Consider the following 22,315-nt stretch of genomic DNA (forward strand, 5'->3'; position numbering starts at 1 on the left):
CGGGATCTATAGCCAAACCTGCAACAAGAACCCGCCCAGAATATATAAAGTTAACAAACAAATGTAATTAAATTTCATTTTAAATCGAGATGAAAAAACAATCACACAGAGGACATTGTTGTGTCTAAAACAAAAGGGCATATCTGAATATTTTTCTGAAAAGAATTTATTAGACCACTGGTGGATCCGGGGGGACCCCTCAAGATTTTTTCTGGCACCTTCTTACCCTGATTTTTTTTTTCTTTTTAAAAAATGAATTTGTGCATTTGGTCAATTATTGGCACCTTTGTCATATTGCCCCGCCCCAAGATTTTGCTAATTGACACCCTTGTCAAATTGGGTCTCCCGCAAGATTTTGCTCTAGATCCGCCTGAAAGGATTTGGGATCCTTTCAACTGTCCTGATCCTCTGGTTGAATTTATAGATATACTCACACAAAGAAATAATTTTGTGAAAATAAAAACTTTTAAAAACCAACATTTTTCAAAATGCACTAAAAAATGAAAAAAAAATCTTCCTGTTGCCCTAAAAAATGAAATTGCTTAAGACTAGTAATGAAAGTATGAGTGGTCAGGACATGAAAAAAAAAATCATCCAATAATACTTATAAAACACGTCAGAGTTTCCATGCGTTGTGATTTTTACTCTGAACGAACATATTCTTTTTTTTACTTTTTTTGGCAAACAAGACATGTTTTATCTTTTAGTTACATTTTTAATATTTTTTAGTCTTTGTTAAATCTTATAATTAATTTTCGTCCTTTTTACTTCGTTGTTTCCTAGCTGAGTAGTTGGCAAACTGGGCTTACAATCTTGTGCCTGTGGGCTAGGGACAGATGTTCGAGTCTTGGTTGGTGTGGCTGGTTATTTCTCTCAAAATAGCAACCACGATAAATCTGGGGAGAGAGGAGGAACACTGAAAGCGTCGGGTGATTTTCCTCCAACCACGAATAGTACTCCCGGCCAAAAGCAGAGAACCAGGAAATCGGTATCTACGCGGATCATCGCTCTGCATGCGAAAAAGAGAGAGAAAGGGAGAAAGAGAGAGAGAGAGAGAGAGAGAGAGAGAGAGAGAGAGAGAGAGAGAGAGAGAGAGAGAGAGAGAGAGAGAGAGAGAGAGAGAGAGAGAGAGAGAGAGAGAGAGAGAGAGAGAGAGAGAGAAAGAGGGAGATTGAAAAAGGGAGAGAGAGAGAGAGAGAGAGAGAGAGAGAGAGAGAGAGAGAGAGAGAGAGAGAGAGAGAGAGAGAGAGAGAGAGAGAGAGAGAGATTTAACCTTCTTTAACCAAAATAGACCAAGTTAAATAAAAATTAGCAAAACAGACCACATAAATGAATTTACCGTACTACAAACCAACATGAAAACCACTGTATATATACTGTATACCTATTGTATATACAGTAATGAAAACATACTATTTAGCAAAGAGGATCATGTTTACAAGGATCAGAGAGGCATCAAATGATCAGTGCTACCCTGGCACCTCGACTGTGTTAATAGATGAATGGTATAAGAAAGAGCAGCTATTAAAGGAATATGCACTAAGGACACCAGTTTATGAGCCAAAAAAGCAGAAGGTGCAATTTTTCAAAAAAAAAAAAATATCGCTTTGAAAAATCGCTTTGAAAAAATTCGATTTCGATTCAAGCTTCTGAAGTCTTGAAGGGAAGACTTCGAGGCTTCGACTCTTAAATTATTTAGCACTAATTTCTGCACTTTAATATTAGCATTCAATGCTAATAATTATCTAGTGGTAACGCATAACACCATATTGTCTCCCGATTATGGCTCACAATCATTAATTTCTAAGGACCTCAACTCAGATAGGTCATTTTGCACTCCAAACTTGGATTTTAATAAACACACTTCTTTTTTTTTTTTTGGGGGGGGGGGGTAAATTCATTGAGAAAATTTCACTTTTAATAATTTCAACAAAACTTTGACAAAACACGAAATTACCCCCCTAGATTCTGAAATATACATCTCCTCTCCATGAATTGACGTTACTAGTTCAACTTAGCACCCTCTTTGATTCAAGAGTCTCAGATTTTACACACAAATTTTTTCCTTTTTCATAAAAAAAAATTTTGCAAACAACTTTATAACCCTTATTTATCCCTCCCTGCGAAATTATGAAAATGCCAGCTATCCATATTGGTATTCAGCAAGAGAGCATCTCATTTTACCTGACTAACCCGAACTTCCCTGGATGTAATCTGAAGAGATAATAATAGATTCGGTCACGTGTTAGATGAAATGCTCATGGGTAATTATGTGACTGAAAACAGCGATTACAGGCACTCCGGTGTATACACAGTTTATTTATAAATGCCCGAAGGTGTTTTCCCTTTTCACTATTACTATCCCTTTTTGTTCTCTACATTTTTCATGCGATTTTTTTTTTCATTTTTGAAATTGTTGAATTTTTGTTTACATGACGTCACTCACCTTCACTTATCCAGCATTTTCTGAAGTTCGCAGGTATAACTTATTCGACAAGCAACCCAGACCGTTTCAAGTAGCAATCCTTCTAATCTTGGGCGTCATATACGTCACGTGAGACGCCAAGGATAAGCAATCTCGGTATGCTGGGATACATTAATAGAGTATTTTCATTGCAAGACAACCAAATCAACGGAACCTAAATCTTCCGGAGGCAAGACCCAAAGATTGCAAATCTAACTCGCGAAATATTTAATAGTAAGACAACTGTGTCATAACGCGCGCCCCTATATAGCAGGGCTATTATTGATTGGTGGTCCAAATTTAACCCGCAGAACTTTTTTTTTTGGCCCATTATGAGAGCAGCATAAGTCGTCTAAGTACAATGGTTATTATATCCTCCTTTTAAACGGAAGGACGTGTTCAATCTATACTATGGCAACGAAAATGTCCACACGGAAAACACAAAAAAAGACATTTTTTAGTTACTGTACTTCAGGGACTATGAGACTCTCCTCTGGAAAAGGAGGAAAGAACTTCAAGTCACTCTGTAGTAACGATTCTCAAGTCGATATTTGAAATTAGTTGAATTTAATTTTTTGAGTCACTCTTAGCCGAGTAGATGGCACACTGGACTTGCAATCTTATATACTTCGGGAAGCGGGTTCAAATACTAGTGTTGCTAAAATTGGTCAGGTCCTGGCTTGGGGTGAAGGTCAGAGCCTGGCTTGGGGTGAAGGTCAGCGGCGTGACTCTGCAAGCTCAGCCACCTGGGGTGTGGAGGCAATGGACCTTTGAGGCCTGAGTCTTGATCCAGTTGGGTCCGCCCCACCACAATCTTAAGAGCAACATACAAATTTAATAGGTATATGAATCACATAAGTGTAGCCGGGATTTTAATTGGGAGGGGGACAAATTTTGGGCGGACCAAGTTGCCATTAAAAAGTTCAAATACTGAAAAAAATAATATAACAGCCCCTACAAGGGAATATTCCGTTTGATAAATATGAACCTGCAAACGTATTTCCGAAAAACCTTTATTACTGATAATCAATTCGAGAGAAGTATTTTTCAGATGTTGGCTTCGAAAGTAAGAGACTAGATCTTAATCATACACTTTCGTTTGTAATCCTGTACAAGTATTAATTTTTTTTTAGACATTATACATCTGTCCAGAACAACACTAGATATATATAGCACTGATTTATACTCTCTTCGAAAGAATTGGCCCTAATTCATCCCCTAACGATACACAGGACTTGGTAAGTAAATACATACTTCAGCCTTATGCACCATGGACAGTGAAAATGATGTTTTTCTTTCTTTTTTTTTAATTGGTTATGTGGAAGCTTACAGACATATCGTATGCATAAGGAAAAATCGAAAATTTTATTTTTAATGAAAAATTCGTCCATATACACATGTAAATTTTGGTAGTAGCGAGTGGAAAAAAAAGGTAGGTGAAAATAATTTAAAAACCCAAACCACCAAATAGTTCAAGAAGGTGTAGCTGTTTCTGAAAATCAACAGGTTATTTACAGGCGAAAAACATTCAAATTTAACTATTGTAATTGTTTTTATTTATTTTGAGAGTTCAGCGTGGTAGCACTGACAAAATATGGGACTGCCCCAAAAAATTGATAATTTTGAAACAACCGTTAGAAGTATATTGGAAAATCACAATTTTCATATATAAACAGAAATTGGTCTAGGGGCGAATGATTTAATTTTGATGTCCTTGGTACGTCAGATTTCCTGTAATCAAAAAATAAACTTACCTGTGCCTGATTGGCAGTAATCGGACCATTCCCGCTTTGAACTGCATTCAACTGACTTAACTGTGAGAGTCGAATTGTTCCCCCAGATCCACTCCCAATTAGGATGTTCTGTAAAAGATGTAACAAAGGATCATTAGCAACTAAAAAAGCACAAAATATGAATAAAATATTATAATTGATAAGTACATTCTGATGGGGAGCCGGCGTTTCCCCTCCCCCCAAAAATTTCCCCCATTGAAAGTTCCGCAAAATTGAGCAGCCAAAGAGGAAATACAAAAGAGGTACCTCAAAACGTCGATCAGCCACCCATGAAAGGTTCTTGGGTGGCAACACTGACAAAAATATGGGACCGCCCTAAAAAATTGATAATGTTGAGACAACCTTAAGAAATATATTGAAAAATCGCATTTTCATATATAAACAGAACTTGGTTCAGGGGCGAATGATTACTAAGTAAAAGTAAATTACTTAGTAAAATTACTATTAAGAACTTATTCAACGAAACTACTGTTCATCGAACATTTTGACTAAGTAATCAAATCTTGTCCAAAATTTTACTTAAAAATCAATATTTGGTACTTGTTAATTATCCAGAACACATTCAAGTTCTTGATCTGAATGTAAGATCTGAGGAAACCGGTTTCATACTCACAAAGGGAAGTGACGGGTGACAGAATGCATTGGACTTATATACATTTTGTCACCCGCCACTTGTCTTTGTGGCTATGAAACCGGTTTTCTCGGATCTTACATTTAAATAAAGAACTTGAGTGTGTTTTAAAGTACATTATAGATACTTCCTTCATTAACTTTTGAAACCGTTACTATTATTATTTTAAAATGGCATACTTCACCCCTCCAAACGTACCCTATCAACGGTGCTTCTCTCCCAAGTCCACACCACTCCAAAAACAAAATTGTTACAATGTGTTATTTAATTTTCATAATTCACTGTTTTAACGTGCCTTTTTAATGAAATGCCCCTCTCCCCAAGAAATTTCATGCAAAAGTACACGCCATTCCCAGGTTTCTAAAAACACAAGCCCGTTCTAAAGGGCCGAACTTTTACTCATCTTTGTGCTAAGATCTTACATCTTTTGACAAAGAACGCTTGAAAGTGAAATCTTAGCACAAAGGTCTTACATCTTAAAGCGTTCTTTTGCAAAGGTCTTTCATCATTCTGCTCTGATCAGCAGTCTAAGAACAATGATGAGTATATCATCAAAGTTCTCTCATCATTGTTCTATGTGGCAGAAAGATGGCAGTCCTTCACACTTTTTGCTAACTTCAGTCAGCTGAGATGAGTTAGAAGAACGGAAATCTTTGCAGAAAGATGTGATCTCTCTCTCCTCTCTCCTCTCTCTCTCTCTCTCTCTCTCGCACTCTCTATCTCTATCCACTAATCCCAATTTTATATAAATAGTTAACAGAAAGTTTTTGCATTTTTGTACATGGATAATATTATTGTATCGAATGGCGCAATTGAAACCAATCCAAGAATTTTTCAAACGCTTCGTTCAGTTAGTTAACCAGCAGTTTTCTCCAAGGTCAAGGTATTAGAGCGATTCAACATTTTCCAAAAAATCTATCTCAAAGATATATCTATGTATTCATGTTTATATATATATATATATATATATTTTTCACAGTTAAAAATAAGTTTGAAAGAATAGGAAGATAAGTTTGCAAACCAAGATTAGAATATTAGAGGCTACAGTGATGACAGTAGTCAAATATGGCTCTGAAGCATGGGCGCTCCGAAAACCAGATGAATATTTGCTAGATGTTTTCCAGAGAAATTGCTTAAGGATTGTTCTGGGTACCCGGCTGACTGACCGTATTTCAAACAATAGGCTATACGAAAAATGTGGTTCAACACCGCTCTCTAGGGCAAGTTGTGCGGATGAAGTATTACAGATTGGAAGAAATTGTCCTTTTCGACTCACCCTCTAGGTCTTCATAGAAAACCGTCTTTTCTCATCTGGGGTGTAAAGACCACATAAAGATATGTAAAAAGGAAATGAGACTTTCATGGGCTGTCTTAAAAAGGGAGGCTTTCACTAGATTGGGAGGGAGGAGGAGCGTGCGTAGCTGTGTTGGCCTCAGGCGGCTTGGTGCTGCAGTGAGTTGTTAGTAGTAGTATATATACTACTAGAAACTATGGAGAGGGCTCATTTGATTAGAAATTGAAAGGTTTAGTTTTCTTTTAAAAAGTTGAGTAATTAGATTAAGTTAAGATGGATTTTTTACAAGAAATAAAAACAGCATTTTTCGCGGTCTTTCTTTTGTGCCACAACACATATGATGTGATAGCATACACATTTTGAAAGATTTGAAAGTCGTAAATACCCAAGGTTAAACCCAAGGTAAATACCCAAGGTTATTCACGGGAACAAACACAAGGATTTTTCCATGGAATTTAAGACAATAAGAAGCGAAAATATTTCAGCAATTTAATATATACAAAAAAAAACTGTAGCATAGCACGTTTACAACTTTATAGTTGTACTGAAATGCATACAAAAGAATATAGAAAATATCTTAAATAAAAAGAAGACCGAAAGCGGAACGGAAAAAAGCTGCCTACCAATAAAAAGTCCTAGAACCGAAAGTCAAGGTGGGAAACAAAAAATATACTAAAATTTTAAACTTGAATCGAAGAAAGCGTGGATATGATTTAAAACCAAGTATATGAGTGTTAATAAAAAAACAACGTAACTGAACTATCTATAGAACTTTTCATGAACAACCAACAGTTGATGTGACATAAACCACTGTCTAAGCTTATTGAAACGAAGAAAAGTGAGACGAACACATGAAAAATACAGGAACGTGAAAACGAAACAACACAGGAAGAATGGAGCAAAGGGACGAAAACAGGAGAAGATAGAGGAGTGTGTGAGCGAAGAAAATACAGCTACAAGGACAGGCACAAACACAAGACCGAAAGAACACAAAGACAATGGAATACTGGAACAAACACAGACTCAAACACATCAACGAACAGATAACAAAACACAGGAATTAAGAAAGAAACGAACAGAGCAACAAATAATCTAGCAGAGCTACTACAGAATGAAAAACAGGAATAGAACATGAAAACACAGGATCATGAGAACGAAGCAACACAGGAAGGATGGATTAAAGGAACGAACACAGAATCGAACACAGGGACAAAGACAAGTAAAAATGTAGGAATGGAGTAGCAGTGGAATACAGCAGCACAGGACACGAACAGGCTCGGAATCGAACATTGGAATAGACAGGGGAACAAAAATTTTGACCAAAACTAAATTTTTTACAGCACACCGCCCTTTGTGTAATATATTAGCAGTATGTTTTACCTAATGAAATTTAGCCTGTGTAAATTTTTTTACGAATTTAGTTTTCATTGCTAATTATTTCTGGATTAAATCGGCACGTAGCAAGAATTTCATTTTTTGGGAGGGGAGGGGGTTAAATAAGGGAAGATTATGTAAAAATATATAGAATTATAAGAATCTGTGCCTTAAATCCCTCATAGTAAAGAACGATTTGTTTTCCGTATAGCTTTTTTTTTTTTTTTTTTTTTACTCTGCTAACTTCGTATAGAAGGTGTGGTGCTAGAAAGTTAGGAGAAGGCTTATTCGATTAAAAAAATCAATAAAAACAAAAACAAGAAACTGAGGACTTTGACATTATAACAATAAGCGTACGAGGCCCGAAGGCCCGAATTGCTGACCGTTGCAAGCAAACCAAGTTACCGTCAGGCTATTTTTGCAAGGCACAAAGGTCCAAGACCGTCATTGGTAAGGATCGAAGACTTGAACTAGCATAGGAAGGTGACAAAAGCTAACGAGACCGGCTCTTTCGCTAGGTCCAATCACCGAAAGGACCAGACCTGTTTTAACATATATGCTAAAACTGTCCGGCTATTCAAGCAGGTTTTGCTTTTCAAACCGTTCGTGGTAACGAACTGTAAGTAAGGGGCGACCCGGCTTAATAGTAACCGAAACTCTAAAAAACGGAATTTTGATACCAATAGATATATCAAAAGAATGGAATTTTTATGCTGATTTCAAATATATAAGTTTCATCAAGTTTAGTTATACCCATCAAAAGTTAAGAGCCTGAAAACGTTGCCTTATTTTCTAAAAAGGAGAAACACCCCCTAAAAGTCATAGAATCTTAATGAAAATTACACCATCAGATTCAGCGTATCAGAAAACCCAATAGAGGTTTCAAGTTCCTATCTGCAAAAATGTGGAATTTTGTATTTTTGCCAGAAGAAGGATCACGGATGCGTGTTTATTATTTTTTTCCCAGGGGTCATTGCATCGACCCAGTGATCCTAGAATTTCCTGAGAGGGCTCATTCGAACGGAAATTAAAACTTCTAGTGCCCTTTTTAAGTGAAAAAAGCTTGAATGGTAACTAGGCCCCCTCCCACGCTCATTTTTTCCCAAAGTCACTGGATCAAAATTTTCAGATAACCGTTTTGTTCAGTATAGTTGAAACACCTAATAACTATGTCATTAAGGACGACTTAGTCCCCCACAGTTCCCAGGGGAAGGGGTCCAAGTTACGAACTTTGGCCATTGTACATATAGTATTGGTTAATGGAAAGTATACAGCCGTTTTCAAGAGGGATTTTTTCTAGTTGGGGGGGGGGGGTAGTCGGGCGAGGGGATTACGCGGGAGCATCTTTCCGCGGAGGATGTTTTCATGGGGAAAGGAACATTTCTATGGAGGGGCGCCAGATTTCCAAGCATTATTTAAAAAACGATCAGAAATAAAAAAAAAAACAAGTTTTTTCAACTGAAAGTAAAGAGCAACATTAAAACTTAAAACGAAGAGAAATTATTAGGTATATGAGGGGGTTTTACCCCTAGTCAATACCTCGCTCTTTACGCTAAAGTTTTTTTTAAGTACTTTCAAAAGAGCTAGCTATCATAGGCAGCGCAATAGCGCTGCCTAAGTAAAGAACGATGTTGGCACAATGTATTATTTATTTATTTTTTTGTTGTTTTTTTTTTGGTTTCTTGGTCCTACATCGGAGTACTTCCTATTGAAGGAGCTGTCATAGAAACTTCGAAAGGGATTCATTTGATTGGAAATTGGCGTGGGGCCTTTTTACCACTCAACAAGAATTTGAAGGTAAATAACACCTCCTCTATGCCCACCATTTCCCCAAACACATCCAATCAAAATTTTGAGATAATCATTTTGTTCAGCGTAGTTGATTTCTAGATAGAAATTCTGGTTTTGAGGAGGACACTCCCCCACAGCCCTCAGGGCAATGGTTGTAAGTTATGCCCTGGGGGCATATAAGGTTTTTATAGAAAGCGTTGTCGTAAGAACTTCGATGGGGGCTCATTGGATTTGTAATCATAATTTCTATTGCCCTTTTTAAGGTTCAAAGTGATTGGAGTTAGTCATAGTTAGTCGAAAGTGATTGGAAGGCAACCAATACTCCTTCCACGCCCACCATTTCCCCAAAAAAATCCAATCAAAATTTTAAGGTAACCATTTTGTTCAGCGTAGTTGATTTCCAGATAGAAAATATGTTTTTGAGGAGGACACTCCACCACAACCCTCAGGGCAAGGGTTGTAAGTTATGCCCTGGGGGCATATGTGGTTTTTATTGAAAGCTTTGTCGTAGAAGCTTGAAAAAGGGCTCATTCGATTGGAAATTCAAAGGGCTAATGCCCTTTTCAATAGTCAAAAGTGATGAGGGCAACTAGCCCCCCCCCAACCCGTAAAGGGCAACGAAGCTTAGCGCAAAGAGCAAGGTATTGACTAGGGGGCACATATTCTAAGTAGATTTCTGGATATTTTTTCACAAATGTTGTTATAACACTAGTTACTCCCTCTCCCGTCGTACAAATGTTAATCAATTTTGGGTTCTCACTGGGTAACCATACATGTCACCCTTCTCTCCTATATATGGGGGTTATTATTTTTTGTTGTATTACGTTGATTAAATAAAACCACTCTATAGTTAAATCACTCTGATTTGATTCACAAGTGATTCGATATGTATCACCCTGATTAGATTCACGAGTGATTCACTCTTAATCACTATCCGTAAAGATTAAAACTGCCTGCACATCAATGGATTATTCCTACCTGACAAATAATAAATCAGTTTATATGCTTACGTTAAGGAATGACAATGTGAAGCCCCATTAAATGTTCAGAAGAGTCACTATTCCTTTGTGTAGAAGCAGTAAAAGGCACCAATATATAGATAAACCTACAGTCAATATCCAAGAAAAAAATTAATCCCTTTGCCCTTCCGCCTCTTCTAAAGAAACTGAAAATTAAACTAAAGAAACTGAAAATGGGGTCTCTGACCTAATCGACATGTAACCATATACCTTTTTTTTATTTAAACAAGTTGTAAACCTTGCTATTCTTAATGTTTCTTTTTTATGACAGTTGCTCAGTGAGAAAAATTGTGATTTTTCACATATTTAAACATATTTAATAGCCAAAAGTAAAACACATTAATAAGCAAAATGCCTTAATAGTTTTTTTTCCCTCAACCGGACAGATAAGGTTTTCCAAGATCTTGTGAGACGCCAAATTTTCAAATTGCTGCAGGTTTTTTTGAAAAAAATGTGAAAGATATAAATAGGCTTTTGTTCTAATAACTAGATAAAAGTCAAGGTAGGACTTGCCCTCAGGGATACGAAGAGGGAAATTCATAATCGTTAATCTGACAGACTAACGACTAATAGAACATGGGACGTAGAACATCGCAAATGGAGGATGGTATGGAAACTGTTTTTCTAATACAGCAGAACAGAAAACAAAAAGATGAACTTACAAATAAATCGATCATACACATCAGTAGACACAATATCAGACCATTAAAGCAATTAATGGTTAAAATACCATAAAATATACGGAAAATTGAGCCCGACCTTCAATATTACCGAATCTTCAGTTACCGAAAAAAAAAAAAAAAAAAAAACCATCATACGAGTACGCTGAAGCGTCACCAACTTAGTTTTGTTTTTCTAAGAATGAAGCTGTATTTGAAAAACGTTCATCAGCGCCTAATTTTTTTTTTTCGACAAAGGAGGCAAATTTCAAGGATAAATTGTCGGTATCCGAAAAATATCTTCTTACAAAGACTTTGACTTGTTTAACCGGACTTTTATAAGTCCGCATTTTACATGCACCCCAGGGGAGTGGCCATCCCCACACTGGGGCGTTTAAAATCGACGAGGGTGGAGCTCTTCCACCCTCGTTATAATAATATAATTTTTTTTTTTTTTATTATTATTATTATTATTATTTATCTTTTTGAGTCTATTTAATATAATTAATAAATTTAGTTTATTTATTCTAATTTTTTCTATAGTTTCCAGTTTATCCATATTTTCTTTTCTTCTCCTTCATATGGGAGTAAGTGATCATTTTAAATTTTCTTTTGTTTTTTATCTCTGAGTATGTAATTCATATGTCGTCCCTCTTTGTACAGGCCAATGAGCCTTTGAGGGATTAATAACATGTAATATTGTATGTGTATTTAATGAAGAATAAATCTTATCTTATCTTATCTTCCCCATAAAATTTAAAAGTTTCTCTTACTATCCTTTAATCCGCCTTTTTTGGACGAGGGGGGAGGGTACCATCTCTTTCAATTAAGTGCTACGTACAACCTTGCACCTGGGTACTACGAAAAAAAACCCTAAGGTATTATTTTGTTTTTAGTTTTGATATATCATATTAAAAGTCAAAAATCCCTTATCCCATCTAAGAAAGAAAATTTCAAAAACAAATCCCCTTAAAGAGATTCATTCCTGAAAGCGGAAACCTCTCAATTCTAAGAAGAACCTTCCAATGGTTCTACCTAAACCCATGAAAAAAGTAGCTATTGTGGATTTGCTTGGTTAAGGTAAACAAAACCCAAAAGCGAGTTAATTTCCGAGACTGTAAAACTCTAGGTTCACACAGGAAAAATAGTCAGGGGGCGTAATAGGGGAGGGAGGTCAAAGTAACATGTGCAACCCAAAATATCTAAAGTAACACTAATTACAGGGGGAGGGGCAAAAAATACCAATGAGGGATTCCAAGTCTCGTCGGTATCCCCCCCACCAACATAAACTCTGCAATGAGCAATATTAATAGCTTGTACTAATGAACGATTTTAAGTGCCGTCATGTTCACACAAGATTGCCTGTTCTATAACCGTTGCTGTGATTTGAAAAAAATAACAATAGTTTACATAGTTATTGATATTATGCTCAACAAAAAATGATTGCCTGTTAAAATTAGAATTGTTCAACTCAACAAATCGTTTGAAAAAGCCAGTACGAGGTAGACTGTCGTGACAAAGCCAATATTGCTCACGTGTGAAAATCAATGTAAACCAAGAGCAAAGGCACAGTACAATACAATGACGAAAACATCCAAGTTCCTTTACTGCTATATCCCATAGCCAGTCGTTATTAAGATAACACTTTTTTTCTACAAAATACGAGTTTATTGTCAATATTGACTAATATTGAATGCAAAATTTTAGTTGAAAATTAAAAAGAATCAAAAATCAAGATAAATATCGGAAAATGGATGCTTGTACACGTGGCCTCTCTAGTCATTCTTTATTATACGCACCGCATTATCCAATCAAAATTCACTTGGCAACAGAGATATAAGTTTGTCAATACCAAGCCTCAATTACTTCTAGCATTGAATCCGCTTATTGCAGAAGAATACATCTTTCATCACATAAATTATTTTCAAAAGTAAGCCCATTTTAAGCGAGGGGATCGCTCTTTCTCAGAAATCCTGTACACCAGTGTAAAGAGTTTTTGGGACTGCGACAAACGCAGTGGAACTATGTCTATCGTGGCGGAACTATGCGACAAATGTGGCGTTCCAAGATGTACATCAAGTGGTAGGAAATCAGCCCCCCCTCGATTTTAGGATTACACTGGGTGTTAAAATCCTTGTCGAATAAATTTAGATTTAATTCAAAATAAGTAATATGGGAACACTTGTGAAAGTCTTGGATTTCGGGGAGGGGGCACATTCCTGACGACTCCTGTGAGCGTGGTTGGACATGTTTTACGCACTTATATTCTCTAAGTTATTTCGGCTAAAACAAGGCAAACCTTAGGGAAACCATTTGTTTCCAGAGAAGGTACGACTTGTCAAAACAGGAAAGAGGTCATTTATATAAAAGTCATATGAAAACGCTTACCGCTTACCAGAGGTTTCAAGGGAGTACTGAGCCCTAAGCCACCTCTCGGGTACGAGCCTGATTTAAAGGAGGTGTCTAATGCAATAAAAATAATATATTTAGGCCTAAATTGTCCCAAAGGACACCCAATATCCTCCTATACCAAGATTTTTGACTATGCCTTTTGTGACCTCCCTTTCATTGTTCGATCAAGAGTTTTATTTTAAGATTAAGATTTAAGATTAAATTTTTTACCTCACAAAAATATATACAAAGCAAGGTCTCCCATTCTTTGGTTTAAAAACGAGATCAGCTTTTTTTAATCTATCTATTTATTTTTATATATCTAACAATCAGTAATCAAGTTTGTGTAGGTTAACACAAAAATGGCAACCCTCATAATTTAAATTAACAAGCGTGGTTTTGCTCGTTTGTCCTCCGTCGATATATCGCCGTGTCTACTATGTTTCTCCAGAATAGCCCAAAAGACACAAATGATCCTTGATGCTGAACTTTTCAATCTTCGCTCACCGCTACTTATGTATTCTTTGATAGTTTCTTTTCCTCTGCTGACTAATATACTTTTCATGGGGATCGTTATGCTTGAGCTGAGGTCGGGAGATGAGGGGGGTAACTGACTTAAAAACCCTGAATAGATTCTTACTCGTTCAGGACTAAGTAAATATCTGACATTTTTGCTGGAGCCTCCCATATTATCTAGGTAATACATTTGTTTTGAAGAAACAGCTTGTAGATAACTCGGTTTTGTCTATATCTGATCATCGGCAGCGCAGTAACGCTCAGGTGAAGTGAAGGGCGATAATATATATATATTTTTTTTTTCTTATCACTTTGTAGAGAAACATTCGTGGAAACTTGGTAGGAGCCGATTCGATGGGAAGTTGAAAGTTACACGGTAAATTTTAAAATCAAAAGTGATAGAAGAGCAAAAAGCTCCCATCCCGTGCCCCTCCCCACCCCATGAAAAACACGGAAAAATTTTGTATATGCATTTTTGGGTAGGTTATATATTATACCAAACACACTCAAGAAGTGAAAGTAGGTTAATCATAATGACATATACCAAAACATGATGAAGATATAATACTTTAGTTTATATAATAATATAATTTGGGCTATATATTTACACATTAGGAGGGAGGGAGGGGGGGGGGTTAAAGTGACCTAAGATTCCCTTACCCCCCCCCCCCTGATGTGTAAATATACAGCCCAAATTATACAAGTCCAATTCATTCCCTCACCCGTCATTTGTCTTTGTGACTATGAAACCGATTTCTAAGACTTACATTCAGCAAACTTCTCGACTGTGTTTGGTATAATACATAAGTGCCCAATTTTGTTACGTTTTTACGAGTCAGACAAAAAACTTCGGGGGGGGGGGGGGGGTTCAAACCCCGTAGCCCCGCACCCCCCGGATACAGCCTTGATGTGAGTCCAGGCTATCAAACCAGTATATTCACATTTAGCAAATGTGTAGTTAGTAGTTTTCTCCTTTTCTTTCTTTTTTAAACTACATTTATCGCATTATTATACTATTAATAAATGCGTAAATAATTTTTTTATTATATATGAAAACACCCCGTAATAAGCATTTTTTTTTCAGGGTAAGAGCGAGAACTTCTTCTTTAATTTTAATTTAGTACCACAAGCTCAAATACTCTTATACAGATCAAAATTTCTCTCTCGACTTCAAAATTTCAAAACAAATAGGCATATAAACTTTCATTTTGATTTCCCACCTGTTGTTGTAGTCTTTGCACAAGTCAGACAGGCGTTATAAAACCTTTGGGCCAAAGGCATAAAAGCATCAAATCAACCAAAATGTGGTTTTCCTTACCAGCATAATTTCTCTACTATTTAAATAATAAAGTCGACATTAAAAATAGATTAGGTGTTCTTATGAGAAACATCCCATTGATCCAGTGGTGATGAAAACCATCGGCGGTGTATACAACGAATGGGGCGCATTCAACCAGATATACATGCAGGAACTCGTTCGGAAGGGGGAGGGGGAGTATGGAAAAATAAAAAAAAATCAGGAAAATACTATGCAAATACAGCAAAAGTATGCAAATACAGCAAAATATCCAACAAATGGGGTGCACCCAACCAGATTCGCATGCAGAAACCTGTTCGGGGGATGGGGGAGTTGAAAATATCAAAAATCAGAATATACTATTCAAATAAAGCAAATAAATGTAAATATCCAACAAACGGGAAGCATACAACCAGACACGCGTACGGAAACCCGTTCAGGGGAACGGGGTAGTTGAAAAATATAAAAAATAAGGAAATACCATGTAAATACCGCAAATACAGCAAAATATCCAACAAATAATAATATAATATAATAATTTAATTACCCACCATCTACAAAAAGATTATAGTGGAGCACAACAAAAAAGAAAGATACGAAACTCAAACAAATGCAGGTGAAAAACGACTTGTCATCAATCTGACTTTGAACACTGAATTGTCCCGAATGGTCGACCATTGCTTGGATGGCTCCGGAAGTCCATATTTTTCCAGTCGAGAATTCCGGTATAGCTTGGATATATACAGTAAAAATGTTGGACACCTATAGTAGCACTTTCGGATTTGTTCCCTCAGAGTCTCTCACCGTCAGCACATGGGATGCAGCGGCAAGGTAGATTACATGTGGCTGGCAAACTGAACGATAAATTGAGGCTAGATATTTCCTGGAGTAGCGTCCGCGATTCGGCACTACAGACCCGTAAGCACGTTTAATGGCAGTGGTTGATTGCTTGACGATGGATTGCCTGGTCTTACCGATCGATTCTGCAATCATGATACCCAGATATCGTAGCTCAGACACTGCAGGGACTGCATGATTGCCGAGGGTCACAGATTCACTTTTAGGTGCGTGGAAGGTTAAAAACTCGCACTTCTCTGTATTGATAGAGAGCCCGATAGAAAGAAAGTCACTGTGGAGTTGACTCAGGTTATCTTGTAAGTCAGCTTTCGATCTACTGAGCAGAAGTACGTCGTCAGCGTATGCAAGGTAAGACAGGTCGGTACTTTGAAGTAGAAGGGAGGGCGAGATGCGATCCAGAATCTTGGAAATCGCATGTTTGAAAATGAGAGGACTAAGAACGCTCCCTTTCCTCACGCCTCTTTTGATTTTGGCGGGATCTGATGTTCTATCTTTCCATTTGGCAGAAACTATTGAATTTTCGTACCAGAATTTCAATGTTTTCACTATGCTCGCACTTTCACCACTCAGCAGTAGAGCATTCATTGCTTGCATGTGGTTGACGCTGTCGAACGCTTTTGAAATATCTATAGTACACATATAGAGAGGCGAATTGTTTCTCTCTGAGTCCATAAGTACGTTAGCAAGAAGGTGATGATCCTCTGGACAGCCGAGACCTTTCTGGAATCCAAGTTGATTATTCCCAAAATCTCCAGTATCCAGCTCAGAGAAGATCACATACTCAAACACTTTGCTCAGGATGCAAGAGACTGTTATGGGTCTGAAAGATTTACAGTCATTGGGATCTTTTCCTTTCATGGCGATAGAAGTGATGACTCCTTTCAGGAAACTGTTTGGTTCAAAACCCCTGGTGATGCACATCTGGAAGATAAGCTGAAGATGGGAATAGAAACTTTCGGGTAAGTGCTTGAGATGTTTTGTTGTGAGACTGTCGCCATCTGTCCCATTTTTTCCTTTGGAAAGTGCCTTTTTGACCGCGAATTTGATCTTTTCCAGGGATATGGGAACAACACAGTGCTGTCCCGAGAAGCGCGCAAGCCAGCTGGAGACTTCCTTTTCATACTGGTTGGTTATGGCAAGATTCTCGTCTCCGTATACCGAAGTATTTAAGAGTGCCAATCATGCAGTGTCAGGGAAGTATTAGGTGCACGGTCGTCCGGTCTAATTAGACTTCGCCATGATTTATTGTTCTCAGCGAACTGTTGCCCGATAATACGGTACTTTTTCATCTCAGCTTTGTATTTGCGTTTTGTACTCCGTTTCAGCTCGAATACAGTCCCGCGTAACGGTCTTTTGCAAGCAATTTAAATGTTTAACAATATTTTAGCTCGTAGTTTTGTCGTCTGGAGTTCGATGGAATCGGACCACATCGGTTTCTTTGGCCCAATTTTGCCTCTTCTTGTAGGAACCGCTTTCGATTCGGCAGCTTTCAGAGCGTGGGTAACTTGATGATAGTAAGTGTTGAGTTCAATAGAGGCTGCCATGTTGTGCATGGCAGCCTCTGGAGTGCATCCAACCAGATTCGCATGCAGAAACCCGTTGGGGGGATGGGGGAGTTGAATTTATCAAAAATCAGAAAATACTATTCAAATAAAGCAAATAAATGTAAATATCCAACAAATGGGAAGCATCCAACGAGACACGCGTACGGAAACCCGTTCAGGGGAACGGGGTAGTTGAAAAATATCAAAAATAAGGAAATACTATGTAAATACCGCAAATACAGCAAAACATCCAACAAATGGAGTGCATCCAACCAGATACGCATGCAGAAACCCGTTCGAGGGAATGAAGAAGTTGAAAATATCAACAATCAGAAAATATTATGTAAAAACTGCAAATTGAGGAGATTTTTCAGATTTCATGGAGGGCGCCAAGGGCGAAAAACCCCCTCTCTACATACATACTTTATCCAACTTGAAATTTTTAAACTGTGCAATACCTTGCCAGCCAAAACAGGGTCATTAAAAGTATTTTAATGGTTTTTACTATTTCAAAGGGTGATCAAGCCTGAAATTATCCACCCTAGTTACAGCCTTGGGCAAGCACATATATTTGTTTAAAAATAGCATATCTTCCAACTTACGAACATTTTAGCAGTCTTCTTAAAGTCTACAACCGGCTGCTCTTACGGGAGAATCCCCACGTGATTTATCAATGTTTTCCATGACCTTGCAACACCTAAAAACTAAAGTAATCCCGCTATTAAATCACTTAAGTGAAAAAAATTACTTGATTTCCATTAACAGCTGCATTGTGGGAAATTGGAGATTCTGCCTCAATTGACATCAACGACTTTTGGATGGCATTTATGGCAAGTCGCTCGTTTACGCCAGGCAGTGGCAATGGGGCCAATACTGGTGGCGATTCTGGAAAAATAATTGACTAATGTATTACAAGATAATCTCTCCTATTCATGCAATGCTAGGTGGGAAGAAAATCGTCAAAGCGAAACTGACATATCTGCTACCTTTTGTTAGTTGAAAAAAAAAAAAAAATGAGTTTGAATATTTTGAGCACCTAAAAAGCAATAACGCCACTAGGATACTTTCCCGGGGGGGGGGGGAGAAAGTACTACCAGGATTCAAATAATAAAAGGTAACACAACGAGTAAATATTTAAAAACGGTAAAATTTGAACGAAATAATTATAAAATTAGACCTACAATAAATTACATGAAAATTACAAGTAAAATCAATAAAAAACAGACCGGATATCATTGCATGAAGCAAGCCCCCCTCTCCCCTGCACCCTAATTGACTCCACTGAGGATACGTCTCTTGTTCAAACACAAGTTCGTTGTGGCATCAACAAAGGAAGCATTTCTTTCTTTTTTCGGATTTTCTATTGCTATTAAAATGATTTAAATCTCCTTTTGTAATTTCTTATTTTATTGCATATTTTTTTTTCAATCTTAAATTTAGACAATCGTCTTCTGATACTACAGGAACACAATTTTTATGTTCCCACAGTATTAACAAGAAGCTTTATCGCCACTAGGGAATATCAAAAAATTAAATTAAATTGCATCATCATGTAAAATAATTGATTAGGCAATGTTTATTTGATTTAGCTTTAATTGAAAGCCTTGTAGTCAATTAGAATTACTTAAAACTATTTTTTGTCTTACATCTCAGCCGTGAATTACATAAGATAGGGTTTGGTTCTTTCATGTTAAGAAATAGTGACAAAGTAAGCTTTGTATACACAGAGGAATTCCTCACACAGAGGAATTAAATAATTATTTATTAATAGCCCACTATTGAAAACAAGTAAAAGCGAAGTAAAGAAATAATAGAAAAGCAAAGAAATAAAAGATAAAAAGGAAAAAAATGACACTAATTTGAAGCAAACCAGTTAAGTTTTTTTTTTGGAGGGGGGGGGGCTAATAAAAACCAAATTTTAGTCTATAGGTTGAAAAAGAAGTTCCGAGAAATTAAAAAAAAAATTATTTTTAAGGGGAACCCCCTAAAAAACCGGCTTGAGACCCCCCCCTCCCAGCTTACATCCCTAATCATGACTATAACGCCAAATAGATTCCCCAGAGATGAACTCGAATGACTCCCTCCCCATAAGACAAATCCTCTAATATTTTATAAAGGTCAAATGCTATTAATGCCTAGGAAAGCTATCATCATGCCGCGGGCGACAGTCTTCAGCGAGTTCAAAGCTTCTCTGAAGGTGGTACTACCGAGTTGACACTGCTGTATTTGAAAATTCTTTAGATATTTTCTTTTTTGTCGCCCTATGCAATTTATTTTCTTAATTTCTTAAATAGTTTTCTTTGGTCTAATTTAACACAATATCTTATCTATTAAATAGATGACGCTGTAGTATTTTCAAAAAAGGAGCTAGAACTCTGTCTCGCCTAGAATCACATAAAGGTTCCGCAATGTGAAAATATAAAAGAATACGTTTTTATTCTGGAAAAACAGCGTAAGCGCTACCCTCAGCGCTACCGAGCTGATCGGTTTTCAATCATTGGTACGTTTTAATCACAGCTGGCATTTATAAAAATAGTTTGACCCTAGAGCTAGAAGGGATAAACACTAGAAATAAATAATTTAGCACTACAGCATTAAATGTTCATTCATAAATGATGAATCAGTTATGAATAAACAAATTTAAATATTCCCAACAAGGCTAAATAGCCATTGGAAGAACCACAAACCAAATCAAGTTAGTCCATGTCCACACACAAAGAAAGGAAGAGAAGAAAGAGAAGGAAAAATGCAAATGAAGAATCTGTTCCAGTATCTACTATAAAAAGACAAAACTTCATTAACAAAAAGGCAGAAAAATAATTTTTCAACAATCGCCAAATGCCGAAAAAAAAAGCCGGGTTGACACGAAAGAAAGATAAAAACCCCTCATGCATTACGAAATACACTCAAAAAATGTACGGTAACTAATAAGAGCGGAAAACGGCACTAGTGTCGAAAAAACCAACAACGCCATCCAGCGTTTGGCATCTCTTCAGTGCAATAATAAAGAGAATCAGTGTAATTGGCAAAATTAGGGTAGTAATAAATATCTGATCTGAGTTTCCAAGAAAAAAAAACACGAATACGAAGTTTGAAAAAATGTCAACAATCGCCAAATGCTAGGTAGCGTAGGTTATCTTTCCAGATATCATTACCATTTTTGCTCTTATAAGGTGCTTATACTTTTTAGTCCATACCAGGGGCCTATCTCTAGCATGTTTAGCGGGGGGGGAGCAAGAGGGGTCCATATCCGGATAATCGAGGGGCATGGGATATATAATAATTTTTTTCTCTCCAAATTATTGGAGGGCAACTGCCCCCCTTGTCCCCCTCTCCCCCCAAAAAAAATAAAAATACGACGCCCCTGATCCATACTGAGGGGGCACCAATACTTAATAAAAAAAAGAAAATAATGAGAATAAAAAAAGGTTTTTTCAAGACCTTCTATTTGATCACCAACACCAGAAATTAAAAACTATTCAGAATAAAATATTTTACTTTGCGACAAATAACGGAAAAAACAGTTTTTATTTTTAGAGAAAAAGCCCATTTTTATATTTTATAGGCTATGTAAAATTTGATGGCGTGAAAAATGGGGATTAAAAGAAAGTAATGAACATGGTAATGCCGAATGGCCAATGATTATCTTATTTGAGGGAAATACCATAAGAACGAAAAAAAACTGAAAAATCCACAATGCAAATAAAACCCTAAAATAATTAAACGGACAATATATTATGGCTACATTAACCTAGAAGCATTTTTCCTCCATGCTTTTCCAATTACTTAAATTTTTCCTCCTTTGACTAAAAGCTTCAAAATAAATCATCTCCAGATAATGCAATAATAGTAGGGACGACTTAAGATCTATTAGGAAACAAGTGGTGAGATAAAATGAAGGAAACAAAAGCAAACAACGCAAACTGTTGTTTGCACAAAATACACTTCAATATAAACTCCCCCGTAAGGCTCTCTGGCCAGGAAAAAAAACAGGGTATAAACAAAATGAAGCAAATACAGAAAAAACAAATAGATTTTCAGTATCATACATTCACACCTTTAAGAGACTCAACACAAGAAAAAAAAATCAAAAAAAAAAAAAAATAAACAAGAAAAAAAAAATCATAAAATACGAAGATCCACATAAAAAAGAAGAGAAAAAAAAATCAAAAACCAAACAGGGGACTGCCAAGCAATAAATTTATTCCATGTGGCTAGTACCCTTTTTAATAGTCGAAAGAGATTGGAGGGCAACTAGCCCCCCCCGAGCCCATCATTCCCCCAAACACATCCTATCAAAATTTTGAGATAGCCATTTTGTTCAGTGTAGTTGATTTCCGGATAGAAAATATGTTTTTGAGGAGGACACTCCCCCACAACCGTCAGGGCAATGGTTTTGAGTTATGCCCTGGGGGCATAAAAGGTTTTTATAGAAGGCACTGTCGTAGAAACTTCAAAAAAGGCTCATTCGATTGGAAATTCAAAGGGCTAGTGCCCTTTTTAATAGTCGAAAGTGACTGAAGGGTAACTAGCCCCCCCCCTCACGCCCATCATTCCCCCAAACACATCCTATCAAAATTTTGAGATAGCCATTTTGTTCAGCGTAGTTGATTTCCGGTTAGAAAATATGTTTTTGAGGAGGACACTCCCCCACAACCCTCAGGGCAAGGGTTTTAAGTTATGC

General features: G+C 36.9%; 1 protein-coding gene across 4 annotated transcripts in view; it reads right to left on the reverse strand.

Moving 5' to 3' along the window:
- Nucleotides 1–22,315, reverse strand: part of LOC148948890 (uncharacterized) — a 431,863-nt gene that overhangs the window by 62,674 nt on the left and 346,874 nt on the right. For all 4 annotated transcript variants that reach the window (XM_089094800.1, XM_089094801.1, XM_089094799.1 and 1 more), the window contains 2 exons: nt 18,380–18,516; nt 4,219–4,326 (listed from right to left, as the gene is read on the reverse strand). In XM_089094800.1, the coding sequence (XP_088950926.1) occupies nt 4,219–4,326; nt 18,380–18,516 (245 nt within the window). The remainder of the gene's footprint in view (nt 1–4,218; nt 4,327–18,379; nt 18,517–22,315) is intronic.

Source organism: Artemia sp. Qi Xiang Cuo, chromosome 9 (genome assembly GCF_049724085.1).
Source record: "Artemia sp. Qi Xiang Cuo chromosome 9, ASM4972408v1, whole genome shotgun sequence".
Taxonomy (NCBI): Eukaryota; Metazoa; Arthropoda; class Branchiopoda; order Anostraca; family Artemiidae; genus Artemia; species Artemia sp. Qi Xiang Cuo.